We start from the raw sequence: 25,453 nt of genomic DNA on the forward strand, positions 1-25,453 counted from the left end.
ATGGAGAAGATGTGGTCTGTCCAGCTGTCCCTTGGAGTGCTAACCATCTTGACCATGACTGTGTGTGTCCCATCTACACACGGAGAGCCTTTTTTACTACAAGGTAAGCTGGAATGCAGGCTAGGTGACACAGGTAGGTGGCTATCTTTTTGCTTTGCTTTGCTGCTTGTCATGGCCATGCAACACTTGCTAATTCGTGAAAGAAAATACAAGCAACCTGGAGCTATACTAACCAGTCAGTCAACACGGGTGCTACCCAGAAACGGTCGTATTAGCATGTCCTTCTGCTCTGCAGCTGGTCGTATAACACATTTTGCTAATCAGTAAAAATATCAGATCTGGTGATATCTGGTGTTTCTTTTTCTCCTCCTGAAAGAAAATTTCCAAGGAAATATATTAAAATATCAGAGAGTAGCAATTCCAGTATGTAGCATATGAGATCTGACAGCTCCTTAAATGTCAGTAGTAGGGTGCTGATGAACTTTTTTTATTCACGAAACTTCTGTTTATATGTTCTTCTCCCATAATTTAAATTAATCTTAGCTTGAACTTACTCTGCAGGAAAATGTCAATCATTCATCTTCTTTCTTAGAGAGATTTGGCAGCAGGAAAAAAAGAGAAAAAAAAAAAAAAAAGAAAAAAAAAAAAACAAAACAGCTAAATATAGGCTAGAAAATAACATTGCTTTTCAAATGATTTTTCCTTTTATATCACCTATTTATTTTTGTAATAACAACCAAAACATTCCTGAGGCCACTCTATCCAAATACCGCTTCTGTTTAGTTTTTCCTACAGTGTTTATGTATTTTTTTTTTTTTTTTCTGTATCAAATCCCTCAAATGACTAAAGGTAACTATTTTAAAATCATAACTGACTTCCAGACTTAGGAAGGAGGCTTATAGCACTCCACGCTAACGGCAAGTCTTACACAGTGCGTAGCTCTGCTGCATTCCTCGGGCTTATTTCTTGAGATCACAGTCAGCACCCCTGCCTTCAGCCGCCGCATTGCGTGGGGATAAACCTGGCCACGTACCCAGAGCATCACCTGGGCCAGGGGACCTTCTGCCTATGCAGATTTCTGTGCCTGTGGCTACTGGGATGGATTCCCTCACCCTCTTGAGCATCCCGGAAGCTAATCTCTTACAATGTTTTGTCTCATGTGTGTCAAAAATATTTGCATTCGTCCCACCACAGCTATGTATGGCCGACGGCTGTGCGAGACCAATTGCTGCTTTCTCACCTCCTCAAAGGGAGCGAGCAGAAGTCTTAAAGGTCCTGAAAGGAGAGGAAAATATGTATTTCTGCATCATTTCTTTGCATTTTACACGGGTTCTGTAGGCATTTTCTAGGGCTTGGCAAGGTCTGGGCGTGGGGCAGGGGTAAGCAGACCAAAAATTTTGGGGAACGGCCACTCTCCTATTTTATGCCCCAAAATGAATGCATCCCACAGGTTTCAGATGCTCCTGGAAATCTGTTTGGCAGAGGGTCTCAGAGCCTTGCTGGCTCTGATCATCTGATCTCCTGTGTCCATCGGATACTGCTGAACCCCTGACCTTCACAACCATTCATTTGAGGGAATAGCCACAACCACTAGAGAAAAACCACTAAGAATGCTCCCAAAACAGGCCTCGTAGAGAAGCCCAAATTGCTGGGGGAGCCTGGGGAGGATTTTCCTGGAAAACAGGAAAATTATTCATGGCTGACAGCTACCATAAGAGGATTCCTCAGGGAAAAAGAGGCTTGCTTTAAACTCCTCCACACTTTGCCTATGGGCAGGAAGAATCCTGTGCCACTGCAGAATGCCGTAATCCTGCAGTCAGATAGATCAGCCCCAGTGCTGAGCGAGAACAAGGTTAAATGTGGGGCTGCAGGGCTCTCCAGCTAAGGTGCATGCATCCACCCTCACAAGGAACTAGCTTCCACCTCCACCAGCCCTGGAAAAGGATGGGGTTGGGGGGGAGAAGGGGAGCACCCCAGTTTTGAGAAGAGAGGGTGCCGTGGGTTGGTGTCTGGCTTTTCAGAGGCACTTGATACACTCTCCTTGCAGGAGACATCTTAGCCTTAATTTTTGTTTTACTGTTGGGGGCTGGAGGGTCCATGCTTTTTGGCACCAGAGATCAAGAATGGTGTTTTATGTGCTGCAGAGAACCGAGTGCTTCCGGAGAGAGAAGACACAAATCACGAGGACACATTGCTGACTCTGCTTCTTAATAAGAAACTCGCATGGCGGAGACCAGAAAATATCGGTAAGTGAAGGGAGATCCCAGCTTCTTGCAGCTGTGCTCGTATGAATGCAAGGAACCTGCTCCTCAGGTTCCTCAGCACAGTCTGACTGCTCAGAAAGTGGAAGCCCCGTGTGTCAGCGCGATGGCTGTATGTGGTGAGAGCCAGATGCTCTGCATCATGGGGTTTTTGGACCTGCTTTTGCAATAAGGTGTAAAGCTGCCCGAGAACATGCACCCTAGATCCTCAGGTTCTCACCATTGGAGCCACCTCAGCCTTTGGACCCACCTTTCCACACACAGCCATAGAGTCCCACACACTTGGAGCTGCAGCTCCATGTCTTGCTGGTACATTAAAAACAGCAGCATCGTGTGAGCACACAGGTTAAGATTTAAGATTTTGTAGATTTTTGCAGAGGGGAGGTCAAGATTTTTCTGCCTGTGTTATGTGAACCAACACCAAATCTCAGGCTGTATGTTGGGACAGACTCCAAACGCAGGCTCACTGGAGAAAAACTTGGGTTTTTCAGGAGACTACCGCACAGCAAGCAGCCACATGGAGCTCAGAGGTCAGATCTTCCCATGGCCACCACAGTGAGGGAAGGGGCTGGCCCATTTGTGGTGGTCTCAGGGCAGGAAGCTGGTTTTCCCTGTGAAAACAGCAGAGAACGGGGCTCAGCAAAAATGTTACCATGAAAATCCATTCATCAGAGTCACGCAGTGCTCCTCCCCAGCCCCTTGTTAATGCAGTGAGGCAGTGGTAAAATGATCCTGGGACAAATAGATAAATACAAATAAATCAAGTCCTTATACTAACAAAGGCATTCTTCTTGCAAAGGAGATGCATTCAAAAATAACATTTTTATGATTGCTTTATGGATTATTGCACTTATTACTCCTAGAGGAAAGGCTGCATTTTATGCCAGACAATTGAATATAATGAATCTCTGAGCAGAGCACAGACAGAGGATTTACAGCAGGCAGTTTCTCAAGGCATCATCCATAAATTAACTTCCTTCCCCCTGCTTGAGATAATCTGTTCCAAATTTCGACCGCTGTTCATTTTCTATTCATAGCAGCCATTGGCCAAGTTTACGCTTTGTGGGAAGTCGAGCCAAAACAGGCACTCAAAACTCTGAAAGAGGCAAAAATGTATAAAATAGTAATAATAACAACAATAACAATAATAATTTTAACAATAATAATAAGCTGTTAAGTGGCATTTTTCACATATGGATGCGTAACGACATGTTTCAGAGGAATCTGCCTGAGGCTGCTGCTGGCAGTGCCAGGAGCCCAGCCCCACCGCCTGCCTCCCTGACTGTCCCCAGCACCCTTCTGCCTCTCAAACCCAGCCCCGGTGTAAAGGGTCAGTTTAGGAACTGCTGCTTTTATGAATATCTGTCCGAAAATATTCAGGATTTTTCAACTAAATTGTTGCCTTCTTGGAGGAGAAACTATGAACGCAGGCAGCTCTTTTTCTGGCACCCTCCTGCTCAGCCTCAAATTAAAAAAAAAAAGCCCAAGTCTGGCAGGGTGTCTGTGTGCTGAAGGCTTATCTGAAGTCAGGGGAATGATATCCTAAATCCCCTCGGAGGTGCAGAGCAATGCCTGCTGCCACGCTGAGAGCAGACAGAGCAGGCAGCTCCAGGCAGCTCCAGGGCTGGTTTTTGGCTCTTGCAGGCCCAAGCAGAGACATTCTTGAGCAATTTCCTGGCTCTTCTGCTTATTTTAGTGCATATTTTCACAAACTGGCACTTCAAAGCAGCAGATGGCTTTGCGTTCTCCTTCCAGAAGAGCTGCTGTGGTCTGGTCACTCAGCTTTGGCCGAGCTTGTTCCGTGTGGTGCTTTCCATTGTTCCAGCTATCGTGTTTAAAATAATTATCTGCTTTTGGCACCAGCTTGAATCTGGAATAAAGTCCCTCAGCCTTCAAGAGGAGCGAGATGAAGATCCCGCAGCCCTTCCTGCAGCTTTCCTATTGCTAGCCCAGGCATTTCCCAGCTCATGTGGGGGTTTTAGATCCCATCCAGCAGCACCTGGCTCCCCCTGTCCTGGACAGGGTATCTCAGGGGTGCTTCATTCATCCATGAGCACAGGTTTCTGACCGCCTGGTACGGTGCTGCTCAGCTCCAGCTCAGTCTGATGCAGAAACTGCTCAGGGAAGGGCCCACACAGATCCTGCCACATCTTATGCAGCTGCCAGGATAAAACTTAAAATGCAGGGAAGAGACTGGCAGGACCATGTGAGGGCCGATGAGTTTACCAGAGCTGGTAAACCCAAGAAGCCTCCCTTAAAGTGGAGAGCCAGGGGCAAGTCCCGTGGGACTGAGCACAGAAAGTCTGCTTCTCTGTTGCTGTGTCTGCTACCTCTGGTCTGGAGACGACTAACAGGAATTAGAGGTTAAATAGGTCTTTCCCTGTCAACCCTTAAAGATGTTAGTTACATGAGGAGACTGCTGCTGATTTGAGCTTTGGAGAACAATGCCAGTACTGATGTTGCTCTCCCTTCTTGCAGACTGGGAGCTGGCAAAGAAGTTTGAAGAGCTTGAACAGGTGAGAGAAGGAAATACATAGACACATACATGCCTACGGTTGTGTGAGTAATACCTCAGCTACACTATGTGTGCTGTCTCGATGCCCTCTCCTTCTGCCTTTACATCCTGCTACTGCTCATTCTGCTGCTTTCACGTAAGCGTATCCCCCAAAAGGCAAAGCAAAACTTGGGCTAAATGGCTGCAGAACCTGGGAAAGATAAAAGTGGGGCAAAGCTGTAGAGTAATGCGGTCCAGGCTGAGGCAGCATTGCCTCTACCACCGCTGAGGGGCAAGCAAAAACCACGCAAGAAAAACAAAAAAAAAAAAAGAAAAAAGAAAAAAGAAAAAAAGAAAAAAGAAAAAAGAAAAAAACAGTTGCCAAAGGAAATCACCACAGAAAGAGGGAGGGAGAAGGGGAGGTTTGCTGCCTGTCGGTCATTACATCAGCGGGCTGCAGCTGGTACTGTGCTAAAGCAAGGGGGGCAGCCCCTGTGCACCTCACCCAGACTGACCCTTCCTGGGGCTCTTTACAAGCATGGAAGGCCCAAGGCATGGCTGAAGCCCCACCGTGCTGTGTGGGCACGCACAAACACAGGTGGATCCTCATGCTCCTGCTGAGCTCCACTTGGCACCTCTCACTTCTGAGTTAAAAACCACAGTGGGGGGTGCCAGGCAGGGGAGGCTGCCAGCTCCAGCTGAGCCCCTCGCTCCAGGGCTGAGGCACGTTGAGCTCTGCGGGCTCTCCACATAATAACCAAGGGAAGTCAGCAAGAGCAAGGGGAAGGGACACAAGGAGACTTAAGTGCTCCAAAGACAAATCCTGCTGGGATGATCCCACTTCAGGGAAGAGCCTGCTCTCCCCAGGGATGATGCCGGCTTGGCTGCCTGTTCTCCCTGCCTCTCCTGCACTGTGCTTGCCAGCAGGCTGTGGGGCTCCTCGTGACGGAGCAGTTATTCACTGCTGTGTCTGTTTTTTAACAGCTGGAGAAGTTGAAGGATCAGCTCTCAGCTGAGGAAGGGTCAGAGGTGGCCTACGCTTTGGAAAGTCTCTCAGCATCCCAGCCCAAAAAACGCGGTAAGTTTTGGGCTACAGCCCTGTCCATGGGACTGGCTCAGCTGCAGCCATCCCACTCAGGCCTCATGTCCAGGGCTTCCTTTCTGCCACAAGATGGTGACGGTAAACATGCCCCAGACAGGCTCAGAACAGCATTTCCCTCTCTTGTTGCTGAGTTTCACAGCACAGGCCCAGGCCCCGCTGCGGGCACTTAGGGCCACAGCCCCCTTTTCGTGGATGACCACAGGGTTATTCGGAGGTGATTTGGGTCTGAACGCGTCCCCGCAGTGCACCCCTCGCTCTCGGCTGGGCACAAAGCTCGTGCTGAAGAAATAATGAGGCATGTGGTCTGCAGGCGCTCCCCTCCGCCAAGGTCACTGCCTCCCTGCAGAGAAAAAAGGAGCAATTGTTTGTGCCGCTGAAAAGCGGCAAGAAAAGGGATGTGGAAATCAAGCAGGAATGCAGGGAGCTAATATCTAGAAGGTCCCCCAGTCGGTCCCCTCTGCGAGGAAAGCAGGACTGCTCTCTGCAGCACGTCCCCTGAGCTTTGTCTGTATCCAGCCTCTCCGGAGGGAGCATCCTGCACCAGCCCTGCTGCAAGGCAGGACAAGGACAAAGCCCTGCACGCTGGCTTCCAGAAGACTCCTTCACAGAGCAGTGCCAGCTGTAAAAAAGAAGTCGCTGATGACAGATCTGGCCTAAAGCCAAAAGAGCTACCCCACATGCTCTGTGCGTGTGCAGGCTGCTGACCTGCCAGAGAGGTGAGGGAAAATCTCCCTTTGTGCAAGGCTGGATTAAGCGCTTAGGTGATCCTTAGACAATCTGCAATTTATAAGCAGCCCTGGAGGCAGTCATTAATTTGGGTAAACTAATTCATGCCCCCACCGGTCTGGAAGTTTCAACTGTACATAAAACTGCTTCTCCCAGCCAGGTTTAAATCAGATTTTGCCAGATATTAAAGCAGAGAGTGTTTGCTTTCATCTAAAGGTCCTTCCAGTTTGGGAGGAGCTTGTGTCTCGGCCTGAGCACTGCTGATGCAGTAGAAGCTTTCTCCCAAGATTCAGCTCTCAAAAAACAGGTAGAAATCCCTTCTTATACTTGACAACAGAAGACCTGCACAGGGCCCAAAGAACCAGGCATACTGGCAATACAGCTATTTTTTCCATCACCAAAATCCACATCTTTCCCTAATCTATTCTTTTTGGAAGATCCCACGGTGATCAATGTTGTTTGGTAGCTGGTAGCAAAATGCTAGAGTGATTGGGCTTTTGAAAAAAAATGTAATGTCCAGATCAGGTGTCTGCAGGTCAGTATCTGGCTTTTCCAGTTAGTGACAAGTGAGAAACCCTGAGGCTGCAAAACTGCTGGCTGGTAGACAGGAAAGAAAAAGCTGATTCCTGATATTGCTGCAGTACAGCAAAGGAATAGCAAACCATTATAAATCGAGCTACACAGAAACAACTTTCAGACCACTTCTTTGTATTTTAAGAAGCCGAAAGGGTCACCTTCTAGAAGTATTATATGAAATCAAAGCTTATTACTGAGATGTGCCTGGAAATCACAACACCCAACTCTATCAAGACATTAGGCATTTGAAACCCACTCCAGGGCTGCAGTGGGAAGTTGGAAAAAGTCTCTTGTATGCTAAAACCCTTCTCTTGTATCCTTCCCCAGCCTGCTTTTGGAAATACTGCATCTGAAGGCTTGCCAGGAGTGGAAGACAAAGATGGGCCTTTCCCCAAACTGCCTCGCTGGGTATTAATGTTAAGAGTTTGTTCTGTTCTCTCACCGTGCTGCTAACTTGGATGCCATCCTCCATGACTGCACCACAGCCAAGTCTAACAGGCACCGTGACAGGAGCCCGAGTGGCTACGCACGGCCGCTCTCCACTCCTCCCTCCTTCAGGCTTCACCTTCCACCGTCTTCTGCTTGGAAGATGTTTCCCAACTTTCCTTGCTGTCCTGTGTGTGCCATTCAGTCTGCTGCCACCACACCCTCTTCCCCTTCTCATCATGTCCCCCGAGGCACCAAACACCAACTCAGTCTCCCTGAGCTTGGGCCTCTGCCCACATTTGCGGGTGTTGCTCATGGTGGTGCCTGGGCTTCCCGTTGCCTCCCACGAGCAGGTCAGTGATGCCCCAGCATCCTCCGTTGCAAAAGGAAGGCAGGCTGGGTGCAATGAGAAAGGTGCAGGGCTGCCTGCCTTAGCTTGCTGAGCCAGAGCTGTTCCTTGTCGTGTCCTGCCAGCGAGCACAGTAGGTTTGGGGGAGGACAAGCACAGAAGTCTGGACCCTTTGGATATCACTCCAATAAAGATTTTCTGTTGCACAGAAGCATGTGTTGTTTTCTTTCTTGTCACTTGCATAGGCCCAATGGGGGGAGCATGTTTATTACCTGATGGGCCATGTGAAGTTTAGAATGAAAAATACTCCTATTAAACACCTAGCAACGTGTTTGCTATAATATACCTGAGGAATAAGCCCTTCCTTTAGCCAGAACTGCGAATGAGAGCTGGGTCTGCCCCATGTGTGGGCTACTGTACTCATGGGACTGAACCAGTCCCACTCACTTCTATCTGCTCACCCCAAAGAGATGTTTTGAGAAGAGATTTTTTTTCTCTGGTCAGTGCAGATGCTAGCTGTTTTCTCCTACTGCAGAATTATGTCTGCACCTGCCCAAAAGGATGAGATCACAATCCCTCTGTGGGTCCTACATGTAATCATTTTAAGTTCTGTTATCCAAGTTCACTTGCAAAGCAAAAGGACTGTGTTGACTGACTTTGACTAGAATTGAACTGTCTCTCCAGGCCTGTCTAACCACGTTATTTAACTGCAACTTGCATACTATGTATTCTTCAAAAGTTTATCTCTCCCAAAGCACTAATTACCATGCTACATTCATTGCCTAGGGCTCTGGCAAGATGTGCACACTTACCACAGCAGTACATTGTGTGTACTTCATCAACAGGAGATCTATTCATCTTATCACAGGATAAAGCTGGCATATATAGAATAAAAACAGTTTGATTATATAGGTGAGGTCTAATCATATGGAAAACAAAGCGTGGTGTTAGCCTTAATTCATTGCTATTTCCTTAGTAGTGATTCAGAACAAATTTCCCATTTCCTGTTGAATTTGTGAATGTGATAAAGGTCTGTGGGAACATACCTTCACATACCCTTACAACAGCATCAAATTCAGGAAAAAAGGATAGCCTATCACTAAGAGAAGGGTCTCTCTTTCCTTTTAAGTGTTTGGTGCTGCAGGTGAAGGGGAGCTACACTGAGTGCCCCAAGATGGTGTTCAGCACAGGTGTGTTCAGTTTGCAGGACATCCCAGTGCAATGACAGGCTGGAGCAGCAGCGGGCTCCATCTGTTATCTGCTAGCTGGAGCCATGCATCCCCTGCCCGGTGTGACAGCTCACCAGTGAGTCAGGAAAAGGAATACAGTGTCCTGGCTATTTAACATCGTGCTCTGATCCCATACACAGGAACTCCCTGGAGTGCAATGCACCATACTGTTCAGCAGTGCTTTTTAGCCCACGTGATGTTCTGCATCCTACCAGTGCAGTTACTTAAGTGTTCACGGTACCCAGACCACCCCACTATTTCCTATCCTGCTGTGTTGGCTGCTTCTGCTGGGATGATGAGCATCAGTGTCAAATGCAATTCATGTATGAGTTCGGAGCAAAGGTGGTGATGCTCTTGCAAAACTCACCATCAGCATGACACTGTGGAGCTCCTGTCCTTCCTCCTAAACACACAGGACAGAAAACCTTCCTCAGATGCCACCTCCATATCATGGCTGCTTGCACCTTACCCATGCCTGGGCAGTCACTGCTGCTAAAGCTAATGACCCACAGGCGATAATTAAAGGGAATTCACTTAGGCATCCTGGTAGATCATGTTGATTTATTAGCAGAAAATCCTCACAGGCATCTGAATGGGTTTGCAAGCAGGCAGCACAGGGCTAATCTAGTGTGCAATGGATGCTGTAGTATATCCTCACTTCATGTTTGTTGACCTGCATGCTACACACGATGACTAAAGCTATCCAACATTTATCCATGAACAAACCATGGCATTTATCCTTTCAGACATCATTGTACTTTAAATAGTGCCTGTTGATTAATGGATTTTAAAGTGTATTTGAGCCACAGGAGACTGGAGTGTGCTCTGAGGAGGAGGTGGATGGTGCAGAGGAAGAGAAAGGCTGTTTCTTTCTCCCAGGTAATCAATGCAGTGCGACAAGAGCCAAGAGCAGGACTGAAGCTTTCAGGTCATAGTTACAGGCTACACTGCAATGGAGTCCTCCGTCCTAATTTGCTTTCATGTTTTCTTTCAGATGGCAGGCATTTCTGCACCCAACTCTGGGCTATAAAACCCCTCTTTATTTAGAAACCCACACTAATACTAACTGACTGTTGGAAAACTTTTACGATCAAGCAGATCTGGTATGTTAGCATCGAATTCTTCTGATCGGAGTCTCCCAAAATATGTCCTGCAATGAGTGTGACCATGCTGCTGTTGACTGACAACTGTATGAGTGGTCAGGAACACACGACTTCCATAATCTGCCCATACATATGGCTGCATCACAATCAGATTATCTGCAGACTGTCTGGGTGAGCTCAGTACAATAAGATAACCATTTACTAAATCGCAGGACACACTCAGGGTAGGTGGTTGCAGCATGCTCCAGAGGACAGGGGCTGAGACTGTCTGGGATTCCATTTGCGGATTCTTTTTTAGCATGGACAGAAAATCTTGTCACAGGTCAGCCACTCAGTCCCAAACCCTTCATCTGCAAGCTTAAAGGTAGAAAATGAGCAGTGGGACAAGGAGACATGTACCTGATGCTGCCTGCCCTTCTGAATGGGGACCTCTCCTCCCACTACGGCCTATACTGGGGCAATTGCCCTGAAGTGCCAATCCTTTGAATAGCTTTAATCTCAAGGATGCACTGACTTCCCAACTCCTTTCCTACAGCTGATTGAGAACCTGACTGTATTTTTCCCTGTCTTGCTAGCTGATTGTCAGTTTCTTTGTGCCTCACTTAAGATCAGGAAATAAACACTTAACTTCTATCCCTTGCCTTACTACAACTCTCTGCCTAACACAAGGTAAATATGTGGCAAGATGTATTTTGTTTTCCTAGTCCTATATAATCCTTTCTCAGTGGATCATCTTTTGCAATTCTAAGGATGATTTATACCCAAGAATAGTAATCCAAGGCATTTAGCTGACATGGATCATAGTCCAACAAGGAGCATGTGAGGTTTAAAGAAAATCAGCTAAGAATCTGAGCAGTGAGATGTCAGCAGACAGCTTTTTTCAGCAATATTTTATAAGCTGGAAAAAAGTGAAAAGAAATGAAGCAGGATTTAAAATTACCTGTTTTACTCTGACTTGAAATGGAGAGGACAGGCACACGTTTACATGTTAGCAGACTAAGAAATGCTTGAACTTTTACAGTTGGACATGTGATTATGCCCCGTGCATGCATCAAGAGGCTAAAATAAGGCATACGATGCAGATGGCTTAGGAAGTAGATGACTTCATATTTGGACGCTATCCTATGTTATGCATAGGGAGGACTGAAATGTATTCATCAGCTTAGAGGAGGAAACTAAAAGTCTCACCACATTTCAGGATATGCTATACAATGAAAACATTTCTAAATTTGGTGTGGAGATATGAGAAAGACTGTTAAAAGCATCAGTACAAATCCTAAGGTATTTTCATTTTTCTTATTCAGACCAACTCCTATGATATCAGTGGATGTATTTTTTTTTTTCCCAAATAGCAGTTCAAATAAAACCTGGGTTTGTCCCATAACTGTTAAAATCTCCCTTCACCTACCAGACAAACACCCTCTTGAAGGAAATGTGCAAAGCAAACTGTCTGCTTCTCATGGACTGCAGTTGGCTTCTCTGAAAGTTTTATTTTAAATCAAAAAAAAAAAAAAAAAAAAAAAAATCTAACAGTCCTTGCTAGGAAAATGAACTTCTGCAGGTTTAGGAGAGAAATGCCATGCAATTAAACTATATACATATTTTCTGTTTCCTCCTATCAGTGGCACTGTGCACAACTGTGAGAGCATTCTGACCTGATGAATTAAATTTGTTACTATCTGTAAATGCAATGTTTGTAAAATGCAATGTGAAATAGATTTTGCAGGAGGTCATTTCCTTGAGTGTTGAATCATTAGTCAATGACAAGACATGCTCTGGTGCATCTTCCACGTTTCTATGATGTTTCCAGTACAGCATCAATCATTCAAAACAGAAGAACCTGTAGGCAGAAAAGCAGTAAATGTTACATTTTCCCAAATCAGGACTGCAAGGCTTGGACAAAGACATAATAAGGAGATGGAAAAGCTAAGGGATACTTGTTTTCTTTTAAGAGGGTACTGAGTTCTAATTTAGGGGCTTCAAGGTAAGCTGCATCACAAACCATGTTATGAGAAGCCATCCTTCCCCTGGGCTCCCTACCCAAACCTACTGGCACGACTTGAGTACCTCCGTGTGACAGAGCAGGTGGGGATCTCCGTGCCATGCATACCCACCCCTGGAGTACTCTGGCTTACTTGCAGAAACTGCTAACCCTTGGTGTTGCCAAGACGGCTCACTCCGATCCGGTCAAGAGGAATCCCAAACCGTCTCTTAGGCAGCTCAACCACTTTCCTGCAGGGGGAGAAAGGGAAAGAAGGATGGAAAGAATTGGGAACAGACATCATAGGAATAATCAGAAGTGTTACTAAATCTTTGATTCCTCTGTTCATCCCACTCACAACTTTATTGTACAGACAGAAGAGCTGTGCTGCAGCAGCTGAAAATGTGTTTAAAAGAAAAAAAGCTTCACTTCTCTCAAAAACGAATAGTCAAGAGTTGCACCTGTTTTACAGACTGACTGATGTTGATGTGCTACCCCTGCTTTTATCTGACAGCAAACAAACAACTTCACGGGTTAGCTGCTATTAATAAAAGAAAGGAGATGCATAGCCCTCAGTCTCCCTTTCTCAAAAACCTATATACATCAAGCACTTTTGCACTAAGCCGTAGGGAAATCAAAGTGGCTCAGGGCTGCTCCTCAGCTCATTGCTCCCCAGGCAGCTCTGCCCCCGCACAGCCTAGGCACAAGCTGATGGGGGCAGGAGGGACCTGGGCTGCTGGAGTCATACTGAGCCTGGTTTAATAAGAAGGGGACTTCACTTCCCAGACTGGTTTGTGTGGGGGTTTTCTGCATCTGCATCACTTGCAATACCACCGCGGTCTGTAGTTAAACAGAGGAGACTGTAAAATCATGTCAACGGGGAAGGCTGAGCAGTCTCGGAGAAGTTGTGCAGCTGAGCTTCCCCTCTTGTGGCCGTCTGGGGCCATAACAGGACCATCTGCCTCCACAGCCTGCCGCTCATCTTCCAGGTAAAGCTGCCGATTTCAGCACTTACTAGGGACAGAGCGATCATTTCTATTTAAAACAGCCTTTAAAAAGATTTCCAGAGTCTTTTTCCTTCTCTTCATCTACAGAACCTTCCACCCTCTTCTTAGAGCCCATCACTTCTCGCATGCTTTTCCCTTGCTTTCAAAGCTTCATAGATTGATGTTGACAAGCAAGATTAGGATCTACGGTCACCTGTAACCAGTGGATGCCACAGCAGTGGTTGCTGTTAAGTGGCCCTGCATTTGTTAAGTGGCCTCTTCCAAAAAAATCTGTTATTTTTGACAGGTACTTTGCCTGCTGTATTACTTCAGAGGGTTAAATCTATTTAACGATTTTCATGCTTCAAACGTCATTAACTAAAGTCTCTATAGGTAATCCTCTCAATAGTATGTGAGTGGACAGTTATCTGCTGTGGGCACAATGACAGGGTGCTCAATCCTCTGTTTTATTCCTGTAAGTGCAGCAGCCTCTGCCTGTTTCCACATGAAGGTCCAGCCTTTCGACTGCGTCACAGCACGCATCTGATCCATGGCTCGTGCTGATGACAGTGTCAGACTGTCAGTGCAGTCATCAGAGCAGCTCAGGTGATTCTCATAAATGTGTCAATCCCAAACTCAAAAACTAGTCAGCTCCTCAGAAGTGATAACCTCAAAGCCAAACTGCAAACTGTGCTGATGATGCTGGTAAAGGAGAAAAATTTTGTGCAGTGTCTCCCTCACTTGCACGGTCTCATTATTCAGAGACAAGCTGTTATAAAACCTAAAAATTTTCACCACAATTTCCCCTTTGAATGTTCCCCCCAACCCTTGTGTGGCACGTAGAATGAAACAAGATTTCCACACAAAAAGCACATGACAAATTGGGATTACCATGTACTTCTGCAAAAAAGGCACTGTGGCTTCAAAGATAAACTAGAATTTCTTCCCCTCAAAAGGAAAACACACTAAAAAAGCAAACAAAGAATGAACTGATTTTGATCTCTTATATACAGACAAAATAGTTCTACTCAAGGATTTAAAAATTTTATACTTTAACACTTCTGGCTGCGTTCAAAAAGTCCTAGTAGCAGGCTGGACGGATAAGTGGAAAATGACAAGAAAATATTGCAAAACACTGTTTGGAGGGGAAGAAAGAAAGAAAAGAAAAAAAAAAAAAAAACCCACAACCAAAAAACCTGTAACATTGACTGGCTCTTGTGAATACTTTCCATTTTCAGATTAAGCTTTAAGCATGTTATTAAATACTGACTGCACTGGGGATTCCATTCAAAAAGAAGACAGTTACCAGAAGAAGGGAACAAGACACTTAAGCTCTTTCAGGTACAGAGAGCATCTCCTTGAGCGTTGCCCCAGACATGCTGACCTTCCACAGCCATACCAAGCCATTCCTTAGCCCTCAGTTATGAACTTGCTTATCTTCCAGCACGTACTGTGAAGGTACTGGTATACTGTTGTATTCATTAAACCTTGATTTATTGTAAGTTGATCAAGATATTGAAGCTTTTTTCCTTGGAAACCCATTCTATATCCTGTCCATTTTCATAATGTGATGTTCGTCTTGCCATTCAAGATGCATACCACCATACCTTCTCTTCACCCCAGCCTTGGGAACACCTAACCTTGCCCCTTAGCTTTTGAACCTCAGGCATATTTTGGCTTTAAATGATCTCAGAACCAAAAAGGGAGATTTAAACTGCATGTTAGCTCACATCAGAGCAAAGAAGTGTACTAAGAAAATGCATGTCTTTGAATGTTCTTTGTTAGCTGGATGGCGCTTTGGGGATAAAATGAACTACTGCATATATTATTCATCACAACTGAAGGATTACATATCGTGCTACCAGAATGCTTTCTGAAGAGTTTCTGGTACCCTGTTCAGAGGCACCCTGTGACTGACTAGTGAAATTGGTAGTGGCTAAAGCTAAGCCATATGTATCCAGGACAACCTGCCAGCAGCCTTCTTCCAACTTTATCACTGGTAGGAGCCATCCAAGAATTTACCTCTGTTTGCCTTTAGTATCCACAGAGGTTGCAGAAATTCTGTCGATTGGGGAGCCAAATCCTGGGAAACTTCTTTTCTTTTTGGTCTCAGTCACTTCATTCTCCAGAGACACCAGCTCATCAAGCAGGAACAGTTTGGCTGCCAGGTTGGAGGCTGCCTTCTCCTCACTGGCAGTTGGGTGTGCTTCCATGCCCAGAGCAGCAGAAGGCTCCAAAGGCTGCAAAAGAAAGCAGGGATGGTTGTTTACTGCTGAAGGTCCAGAAAACCTTTTTCAATCAATATCAAAGCAGCAGCCCTATAAATACACAATTACTAGGATGCTAAACCTGGGCTTTTTTTGTTTTAAAACAAAGTTGTTGTTTTTCTGTGAAATTTGGTCATAGGCCAGCAACAGGAGTTTGATATAAAAGGCTTTTTGGTAGAATTGAACTCTTCATTATTATTGAAAGAGTCATCAAAATCATAAAGACTTGGGACTTCACAAAGCCCATTTTTTTGTGGGCGAGGTCACTTTTGTTATCTCAGCAGTGTGACCACTATCACTTAGAGCATGAGCTGAATAACCATCACAGGGGTGACATAATATGCTTATATCTACGTGCTCCACACCATAGTTGTGGTGGTGACACTTCTTACTACTGGTGGGTGGCATAACGTGTGATGGAGCGTATAAAACTCCAACCAGTATATAAGGAAGAGCACATGACCACAATAATCATAAGAATGAAGCAACATTTAATATTTTTGTGAAGGATCTCATATTGTCCTCTGATTTTCCTTTCTATGGATTTCAGGTGCCACTGAGTGGTCCTTTCTGTTCCTTTTCAGGGCTATAAAACTTTCATATAGGTCTACAACAGAATTATACCTTAAAAAAATGAATAAACTCTCCCCTCTGATTAGTGGGGATAAATATCTACAATAATGCTTGAAAATGGAAAGTAAAAAGTAGCCTCTGTTCTTGAGAACTATGTGCAGTTTTACTTATTTCATCTTTAAAAGGGTATTATAAATTTGAAGAAGAGAATGCTAAAATGACAATCAGAGGTAGCCAAAGGTGTTCCTGTTATGAATCACCAAACAAAGCACAACATAACAGATAAGCAAAGAGAGGAGTGTAGGGGAGAGGGTACAAAGGAGGGTTTATAAACTTATGGATAGAAGAGACATGAATAAAAGAGACTAGTAAAAACTAGTAATTTTTCATTTAAAACACAAAAAAAAAAAAGAAAGAAAAAAGAGAGTTCACTTGTTCACTCATTGAAGTCACCAGATTTAAAATAAATATGAGCAATTATTTTTTTAAATGCACAGATGAAGTAGAATGCATTGCCAAAGGATGTCAAAGATACCAAGACTTTGGTAAGAAATTTAAGCTCCCCATCAGCAGCTAAATAAAAAGCCCTGGTCCAGTGCAGTTTCTGCATCAGGAAGTCTCTGAAGATGTTCTGTTCCTAGATTCTTTTCACAAACATCTGTCTGTATTAGAGACAGGATACCAGGTCTCTGTAATATCACAACAGCAGCTGCTGCAGCATTAGTATGGGGAGTGGTTCCCCCAAGCCCTATTTTCTAAAACAAATATTGTTTCTTATAATCAGGGCATGCTCACTTGAAGCCAGAGAGCAAGGCAGAAGGATCCATCAGCATTCTCCAGTATGCATCTAACTTCTAAGCTCATCTTAAAAACCTGTATAAAGACCCTACAGCCAGACAGTGCTACTTTGATTAAACTTTATATCCTTGATTTTTATGACATGAAACCGTTACATAAATATCTTTGCTGCCACATCTGTTTTATGTCAGGATGACATAAAAGAGAATGCACTAGAAGTATTTTCAGGTGCAATCTCTACATATCTTACTGGATGAAATGTGAAACAGGAGTTCTCCCATTTCATCCGCTGCTTTCTTTTGCAAGATTAGGCAAGTTACTTTTCTCCTTTCCTCTCCTGATCTTATGTCTCCTTTAATTTCTAAGTTTTGAGCAGGGGGTCTTCTGTCCAGGCTCTCTTTATGGCTCCTGGAAGCTGCTGACTCCTCGGGCTATTTGTCTTTTCAGAAAAAGGAGGAAAATCTCCCTTCAGTGTTAGCTTGTTTCCCCCCTTTCACCACATTTTTCCCTTTCCAAAGAGTTCTCTCTCTGGAGTCACTGGACAATGTTTTAACACAGGGAAACATGACTGTGTTTGAGGAGAGCCTGTGTGAATCTGGGTGAGACTTCATTCCACCTGTCCTCCCAGCATCACGCACTTTGCATCACTCTTTTTTTTTTCACTGGGGAAGTTCTCCTGCTCCTGCTTTGCCTTGCACAATCAATATGCACTCTTCATCTTTCAGCACGTGCCCTCCACATGCTGTGGCCAGGAGCAACTTCAGAAGAGCAGGGCTATGTGACAGCTACCAGAAACATTCACCTACCTCTGGAGCTGCCTCTGCTAGGAGCATCGAGCTGGAGTGCCGCTGCAGCAGGGTGATCACAAGGGCCAAATGCACCACAACAAGCTGAAGCTGCAGCATCTGCAAAGGAGAACAATCTGTTAGTGGCTCCACAGCCACATTCCCAGATGAGAGAGAGAAGGCAGCAAATACCCATGAAAGGCTTTACAGACTGATGGTGGAAAGTTGAAGAGGGTATCTCACTTCAAAGGTCCTTAAAAGTGAAAGGGAGGCCCTGTTCCCATGGTTGTTCATAAATCTTATCTTACAGAATCACTGGGTAAAAGTCAGCAGCCAGTCAGTGCCAGCTAAGTGCCCTTCTTTTCTGGGTGCAGAATCAGCTCCCTCCTCTTCACTCCTTTAGGTCTCTGTAGATGTTTTAATTCCTTTCTGCACAGTGGCCCACTCCTTGCAGCAGAAGTAGTAACAAATGCAAAATTGGGTTAAAATGAGGTAAATTAGACACTCACTTGTAAGCAGAGAGAATTTGGCTCAAGACCACCCAGGTTAATCTTGACCTCCCCATGTGGTGGACAGGTGCCTGGAGCTGTTACAGAAATCACACACCTCCCCAGCAGCATTCTGAAAGCAAGGCTGGATTTCACTAGTCTCTAATGCGAGTTAATGGTAGCCACAACTTCCAGGATCTTCTTGGGATCTTGGAAGGAAGCTTTATAGCTCCCACAACCAGGAAGAATACGCATAGGAAGCCATTGCTGAGACTGGTATTGTTGTGACCACATGCCACCACTGCAGAACTGCAGATGCCTCCAGAGCCTTCAAGTAAGGCAGAGAGGTTCAAGGTTTGACAGGCTCAAGACCAGAAAAATGCAGGGATTTCATTGCCCATGGACTTGGGCTAACATTGTTTAAGTCCTTGACTGGATCTAGCTCTTAAAACCTGACTTTCCTCTGACTTGACCAGGTGGGAATCTTTCAGCTGATGTTAATAAGAACCAGCCTGTTTCCAGGTTCAGCCCCAGAGTATAATTCAAGCCTGCTTCTACAACTTTTTGCCGACCCTTCTCTCAGCAAAAGCAAAAATAGAAAGGAGGTATAAATATGTTTATATGATGTACAGCAGTTGTTTTATCCTTTGCTTAGCAAATTTCCCATAAGACCAGGCAGAATACACATGGTAAAAAGCATTTGGCTTTGCACTTTTTCCTGCACTGCAAAAGAGAGAAGCCACAAAAGTGCTTGGAGTCCAGTTTTAACAAGATATATCATTTATACAGTTTCTTGAAGCTTTGTTTCTTGCTTGGTGGCTTGTTTCTTTTTAATATGTTTTGCATGTGCTTCTGTTATTTGGTCACCCTATTACGTATCTTCTTTATATTGTTTTTGAGGATTTGTTATAGTGAGAAACATAGCAGCTAGTTGTTCTGTAGGGGTGAAGCAGACAAAGTTCACTGGAATCAAAGGACAAAGACAAAGCAGCAAACGAGGTGGTACCACTGTCTCTCAGCTTGATAAGAAGAGCCATTAAAGCCAGACAAGGGTTTGGGTTGGTGTTTTTAAAGCTGTAGCCCTCTACAATGTATATTTTTGTACGTGGGTGTGCATTGAAATTCGAAGTAGTAGTCTACTACCTTCACAGGTAACCACATCCTGATTATTTGGATACAGGGACATAAAAATAAATGGCAAGGTTAAAAACACATGTTTATTATGGTTTAAGGTCTGTGCTGGTATTCATTCATCCCAAGGACCAAAGAGCTAAAAATAGCAACTGGTACACTAATCAAAATAAACATTAAGGCACCTGCAACACAAAAGACATTTGATTAGCTGGTCAGAACTTGACGCCAGTGAAATTAGAAGCAGAGGAAATTGTAAGGACTTAAAACTTGGCTCTAATTCGCATGGAAATCAGTAGCTGAGAAGAAATGTCACTAGTTTAACAGGGAGAAAAACTGTCCAGCAGGACCAAGTTGTGCTGGATTTTCATGCGGTGTTGCGATCAAGGCAAGATAAGGGAGCAGTTCAACTCTAGAAAAGTGTCTGCAAAAGTTGGGGTGCAATGAGGACTATGGAAACATAATTAAAATCACACTGTCTTCTGCCAGAATGGAATTTAGCTCGCCACCTTTAGCCATGTCATAGGATCTTAGATGTTAAAAGCAGTTGTTGCTTTTTGTACTCGAGCTTATCTGTTGTGATTGTGCACTCAGAGCCCCCCCAGCTGAAGAGGGTTTCCCAAAACTTGTAGGTACCCCTCCCAGCCATACACTGGTTATTGCTTCACCCTATCTACATAACACCTTGTCCTGTTCCCAGAGAGACCTAGAGCAAGGTTTGAGAGCATTTGTTACTGAAGGAGAGAAAAAACAAAGCTCTGATGAACACGTGGGCCTTTGCAAGATGCACCCTCCCCACTTGGACTGGATTTCCAGCCTTCTTACTCATTCTAAAAAACACTTTTCCACTGGTTTCATGGAGACAGGTCAAGGGATTGGGGTATTATTCCATGTCTTTAGTATTTAAGGGTCTGGCCTGGTGTTATCTGACATAAAATATGAGTTACCCTTCACTAAATGTAATTGCAAGTCTGAAAAACAGACATATTTATGTGTTTTAATGATATTTTAGCTTGAAATGTGTCAAAACTCAAATTCCTCATACAGTTAGGTATCTTTGTTGCAGCTCCAATTAAAATACAATCAAAGATAAAAGGGAGAACATTATTCTACCTTATCAAAGCAGGATAAACATTCAAAACTTTTTAAAGGAATCAGTGCAGAGACATTTTCCAAGAAAAGATCACAAGAAAGCAAAATTCTTTACCAAACAGAAACTGTTAAGTCTCCAACATCAAACCAAAAGACTTAAAAGATGTTTTTCTTTAAAAAAAAAAAATTAAAAAAAGCAAACCCACACCACAAAACTTTCCCCCCAAAACAAAAAAACAAAGTGACATCCTGAAGATAAGTGGGCTGAACAAACCCCAGACAGAGCGTAATTCATCACCAAGCTCCAAACCCATTGCCTGTCAAAAACAGTAACAGCTGTCATTGTTCTTACCCATTTGAACTATCATATTTCACATTACTGCAGAGATTACTCTGCAAGTATAAATCACAAGAGCTTTATTTTTCTTGCTAGCCTGTTAGCAAGAGAACTGAGGCAAGACATCATGCCTTGCACTGTAATCTTTCACCCCAGCTGCCACTACACGTTGATGACTGTGCTCTGGCTGTTGTCACAGCACCAACGTGGGACGTGTCGAAGCTCACCTGCAAATGAGGACCTTGCTCTTGCAATGATGTGGCTGAGCCCCGAAGCCCCTGAGGCTTTGTGCCATGTAAACCCAGACTGAGCTGCCTCAGAGCCAAGCCCTAATTGTCCCCTGGGCAATGGGAAGCTCCCGGCAGCACCCATTAAGGCTCCAGTCCTTCTGCTGTACGAGCACTGGGATGGTGCTGGAGAGCCTCCATCACCTGATAGCTGTCAGGATCTCATACTGTGCAGGGTCCAAACAGTTGGGGGAAATCATGGCTGTGTCTGCAAGCCAGCTACTGACTCATTGTGTTGCTGCTCCAATGCCATAAAAGAGGAAATGAAGTACTGCTACCCATCTTAAATCTATCACCGAGTCTTAACACTGGCCTCACCAGCCTTGGATCGGACACCTCATGGGAATCTACCTTATAAACAAGATTTTGATGGGTGAGTTTCTTACCAAAAGAACAACTTATAAATAGTTCATGTGAAGGTCTGAGAATAAGCCGGCTCCTGCTAAAACCAATTTGCCCTACTTTTAAAAGTTGTAGGATGGATCCTCTGAGCATATTCATTACCACAAAGCCAAAAATACGCCCATAGCAGCAGTCCTAGTGATTTCAGAAACTCCTAAGAGACTATGTTTATCTGAAGTGTAATTTTCTAGCCGTGTAAATATCAAAGAAAAGGGAGAAAAATCAAAATAAATCCCACCCTCAGAAAAAAAAAAAAAAAAAGGCAGAGTCCAAAAATAGGTTAGAGTGGTGTTTTTGTTCTCACCCCACAGATGAGATATAGAGCACTTCTTACGTCCTGCTTTCTAAAAAGATACTGAAGCACGACATTGAAGCATGGGGGTTTGTGGCAAAAAGAAATGCAAGCAGGCAGTGTCAGGCACTTTGTGTTATTAATAATGTGCTTCCTGGAGTAGGTTTAGGTTTTTAAGTAACGCCATATATTTTATTAGATATATGGTATAGACACTGTCAACTTCTACAATGTAAATTTTCCTCTATTTTCAGTTTCCCAACTATGTAGATAAATAGATGCAGACAGGTTTCTTCTGATGTAACTTAAAATTTCTGAACTTATGCAAGAGGTTTAAGTGACTAGTGACTAGACTAGCAATAGGACTAGTGATTTTCAGAAAATGTCTTGGTGTTTTTGTGTCCTAAATGAAATGTTTTCCTGTCAATATTTCATGTCAGTATTTCAAGGACAAAAATGTTCCACTTTCTGAAAATGAAGTTCCTTCAAGGTTTCTCAAGAAGGCATTTGGGACCAGTCATCATTTCTCAATGTCTTTATTTTAATAATTACTTTCACTGTAATGATACAGCTTCCAGTGTTTAGTCCTATCTACCTGTGTTTCATCACGAGTTATCATAGCCCACATTTTACTGCAGTTTCTGTTAAAAATGCTGACCCAGCTACTGATAGTTGGGCTTTTGGGAGCAGACGTGTCCAGAGGATGCTCACACATACAGCTGTTCATCCCATCTTCACTGGTTTGGTGATGGTTTTGGTGGTCCCTGCAGGGCCTGCCCAGGCTTCCCACTGACCCTGCCCTCAGGGGGCTCAAAGGGTGTGGGAGCAGTGCTTAAATCACACCGCTCGTACCAGGAAAGGCTGAATACGTGGCACCCTGATTTCTGTGCACAGTATGGACACCTTGCAAAAGTGACTACACTACCATTTCTAGCAACACATTTTAGCAAACTTGTTTCAGGACCATGAAAGTAGGGGACTAGGAAGCAGCAGACAACCAGAAGTGATAAAACACATCTAGAAGCCCAAGGACTATCAAATAAAAATGATGCCATGTACTATAAGAAAACATCCCTTAACAAGAAGAGCCTATTTCCACCTTTCCTAAGTGAGATGGTTGAGTGAGCTACAGTATTCTTGGTATGCACAATGGAAAACAAAACATTATTAGATTATTATTCATTGCCAACAAACTCTCAGCCCTAAATCATTTATATATTTATGGAATGAACATGCCAATTTTTCTGAATGTTTCTAATAGCTTTACATTTAATTTTCTTCCTTCATCTTTAGCAAGAGAACTAAAGCCTTCATTGTTGGAGTGCCATTTCCAGCATGTAAGTTAAAAACAAGAAGCCATTATATCAATAAAAATTGAGAAATATATTGTGTTTTCCTACATTTGGAAAATTCATCTCCTTTTCTAACAGCATTGGAGTGATAAATGGAAATTCTTCATGCTTGGTATGATGAGTACATTATCATAATATATTACCAATACAAAGACATTGGACATTTAAAGTCCAGTAAAAATATCCTTCAAGATGAGCCTTCAAGATAAGCTCTTAAGAGGCAGGAATGGCATTGGAATTTGTTAGCAAGAGAATCAAACCCTTACAGTGATTTATTGGATAAACATTTTTTAAAGTTTTGATCAAGGATATTAACATAAGAAGAAGAAAAGTCAATTACTTGGAAGAATTGCAAATGGAAATTAGAGATTAATCTGGTTCTCTGGGTTTACTTAGAAGAAAAAGAAAGCTGCAATCACTTGCAATTTTGGCACGGTCATTCAAGAGAGTTCTTATACCACTTGTACGGTTCAAACTTTTAAATTTATAGCCTAAAAAGCTCAGAGAGGTAACTTTGTCGTTAATTCAAAGAGTGACAACCAAGCCCTAATCTGCTGAAATCAGCATGGCAGGTATTTATAAATACTGACAAACATCTGGTCCAGCTTGATATGTTTTGCAGCTTTTCCATCATTTATACCATAGCTTTGGTGTGTTTTTTTGTTTGCTTGTTTGTTTTGCCCATTGCTCCTTACAATACTCAAGTATGTTACAATAAAAGTAGGCTGAGTTGTATCTTGAACACAGGTGAGCAGAGATAGATAAGTGTTATAATTTGCACCAGGCTCCCTAAAAGAATCAGTGGGCAGGGGCACAAAATGTCCTCGCAGTTCCTCAGCTTTCAGCTCTGCACTCCCCATGAGAGGACGGTCATTCCAAATTGAAAAACCAAGTAAGGAAAGCTAAAGGCAGTGTGTGCTTCTGCTTCGAAAATTAGTGGGATCTGAACTTTACAGTAGCCTCTGGACATCTAAAGCAAAGGTTATACACATGTATTTACTTGTATGACTCCAGTCTGGGAGGCAAAAAGAAATGGTGAAATAGTTTTGAACCCAGAATGGAGAAATTACAAATGACTATCACTGAATCAGTCTGACTTCATTTACAGTGGTACAAAGCTGAAGTAATCAGATCACTGGATAATGATAATTACTGTGTTAGTGTAGGAATGTTTTTGCAGGATTATTCTGTTATTGCAGGAATGTGATGGAATCTGGATCATTTTGCTAATTTGGGACATTTAGCTAATATAGGACTTAATAAAACCTTTTGGCAGATTCATAAATTAAAGCAAAAATATTCCCCTAAATCAATAGTTTATATTGTATTTTACAACATACTACATGCAGCTAACTTGTCTACTGCAAATGATACTTAGTAATGCAAAGGAACTATTCTGTCATAGCTCTTCAGCTTATTTTAAGAAGTATTATGCATTTGACAATAAGACACAGAGGAAAATCCATAACAATAAAAACAGACAGCAGTTTACTGCAAAGCACTGCAAAATCATGAAAGCAACTAGTCACTGTTGTAAAATGCCCTGACACATCTTGTTTAAATATTGGCTGGTTAACTGAAGGAAATAAGTTTCCACAGAATATTATTAGTTCAATTTTAGTACCAAAAATACTAGGTGATAGGCACCTTAATATCCTAATCTCAGGCTGGAAAAAGCAGCTATACTTTTCCCATCTGACAAGGGCATGTGTGGACTTTGTGCATGCCTGTTAATATACAAAAATAGAAAAAAATAGAAAAGAAGAAAGCACAGGAGAGAAGAAAGCAGAGAAGTAAACAGAGCACAAAGACACACAAAACATCCCAAACCCCTCTCTGTCCTCACTCATCTTACCTTGCATTGGATACAAGCAATCCCAACCTTAATGGTCCTGCTATGTTCTTTCCCTTAACTTATCCCTAATGTTCAGCTTTCTTTCAGAGTTTTTATAGTCTCTGCTGTAGGCTACAAACTCCAATCCCTGCCTGTGCTTTCTCTTACATCATTTCTAAAGATTTTCCACTGATCCTTGCCCTAAACCTTCCCCTGTCTTGCACTCTCACACACATATTTGCCTCACAATTTTTTACATTTATTGCTCTGATCAAGATGATTAGGTTATAATTAAACGTCTAGGCTTTTGTTGTGTGTGGTTTTTTGTTTTGTTTTTTTTTTTTTTTCTTTCAGAGAATGAGACAGACATGGGAGTGAAAATATTTTCAGCATCATCATCATTTCTATAACCTCTCATTTCTGCAAACAGCTATAGAGAAACCCAATGTCCTGAAATATATTTATTATATATATATATATAACTTTATTTCCTGAGGACAACAGAAATAACTTCAGAAAGGCTGCCTTTACTTTAGGAAGAAATTAATTACTATGTTTACCAGAGCGACAATATTGTAAGCT

The 25,453-nt window shown here is 43.3% G+C and overlaps 2 protein-coding genes across 2 annotated transcripts; one reads left to right on the forward strand and one right to left on the reverse strand.

The window, feature by feature from the left end:
• Positions 1 to 7,543, forward strand: UTS2B (urotensin 2B). Its single transcript, XM_032192838.1, has 5 exons — positions 1 to 133; positions 2,145 to 2,246; positions 4,740 to 4,777; positions 5,740 to 5,833; positions 7,487 to 7,543. Exons 1-5 carry the CDS (start codon positions 1 to 3, stop codon positions 7,510 to 7,512), a joined length of 393 nt encoding a protein of 130 aa, XP_032048729.1. The 3' UTR covers positions 7,513 to 7,543.
• Positions 7,544 to 12,413: 4,870 nt separating this feature from the next.
• Positions 12,414 to 17,776, reverse strand: OSTN (osteocrin). Its single transcript, XM_032192867.1, has 3 exons — positions 17,678 to 17,776; positions 15,256 to 15,473; positions 12,414 to 12,498 (listed from the first exon to the last, which is right to left on the reverse strand). The coding sequence occupies exons 1-3, from the start codon at positions 17,774 to 17,776 to the stop codon at positions 12,414 to 12,416; spliced, it is 402 nt and encodes a 133-aa protein (XP_032048758.1).
• Positions 17,777 to 25,453: the final 7,677 nt, after the last annotated feature.

This window comes from Aythya fuligula, chromosome 9 (assembly GCF_009819795.1).
Source record: "Aythya fuligula isolate bAytFul2 chromosome 9, bAytFul2.pri, whole genome shotgun sequence".
Classification (NCBI taxonomy): domain Eukaryota; kingdom Metazoa; phylum Chordata; class Aves; order Anseriformes; family Anatidae; genus Aythya; species Aythya fuligula.

Coding starts and splice junctions, on each gene's coding strand:
- OSTN (XM_032192867.1), bottom strand. CDS start 17,776: ATGCTGCAGCTTCAGCTTGTTGTGGTGCATTTGGCCCTTGTGATCACC. Junction 15,474..17,677: donor TAGCAGAGGCAGCTCCAGAG/GTAGGTGAATGT, acceptor TTTCTTTTGCAG/CCTTTGGAGCCTTCTGCTGC. Junction 12,499..15,255: donor GATACTAAAGGCAAACAGAG/GTAAATTCTTGG, acceptor CTCCCCCTGCAG/GAAAGTGGTTGAGCTGCCTA.
- UTS2B (XM_032192838.1), top strand. CDS start 1: ATGGAGAAGATGTGGTCTGTCCAGCTGTCCCTTGGAGTGCTAACCATC. Junction 134..2,144: donor ATGCAGGCTAGGTGACACAG/GTAGGTGGCTAT, acceptor TATGTGCTGCAG/AGAACCGAGTGCTTCCGGAG. Junction 2,247..4,739: donor GCGGAGACCAGAAAATATCG/GTAAGTGAAGGG, acceptor CCCTTCTTGCAG/ACTGGGAGCTGGCAAAGAAG.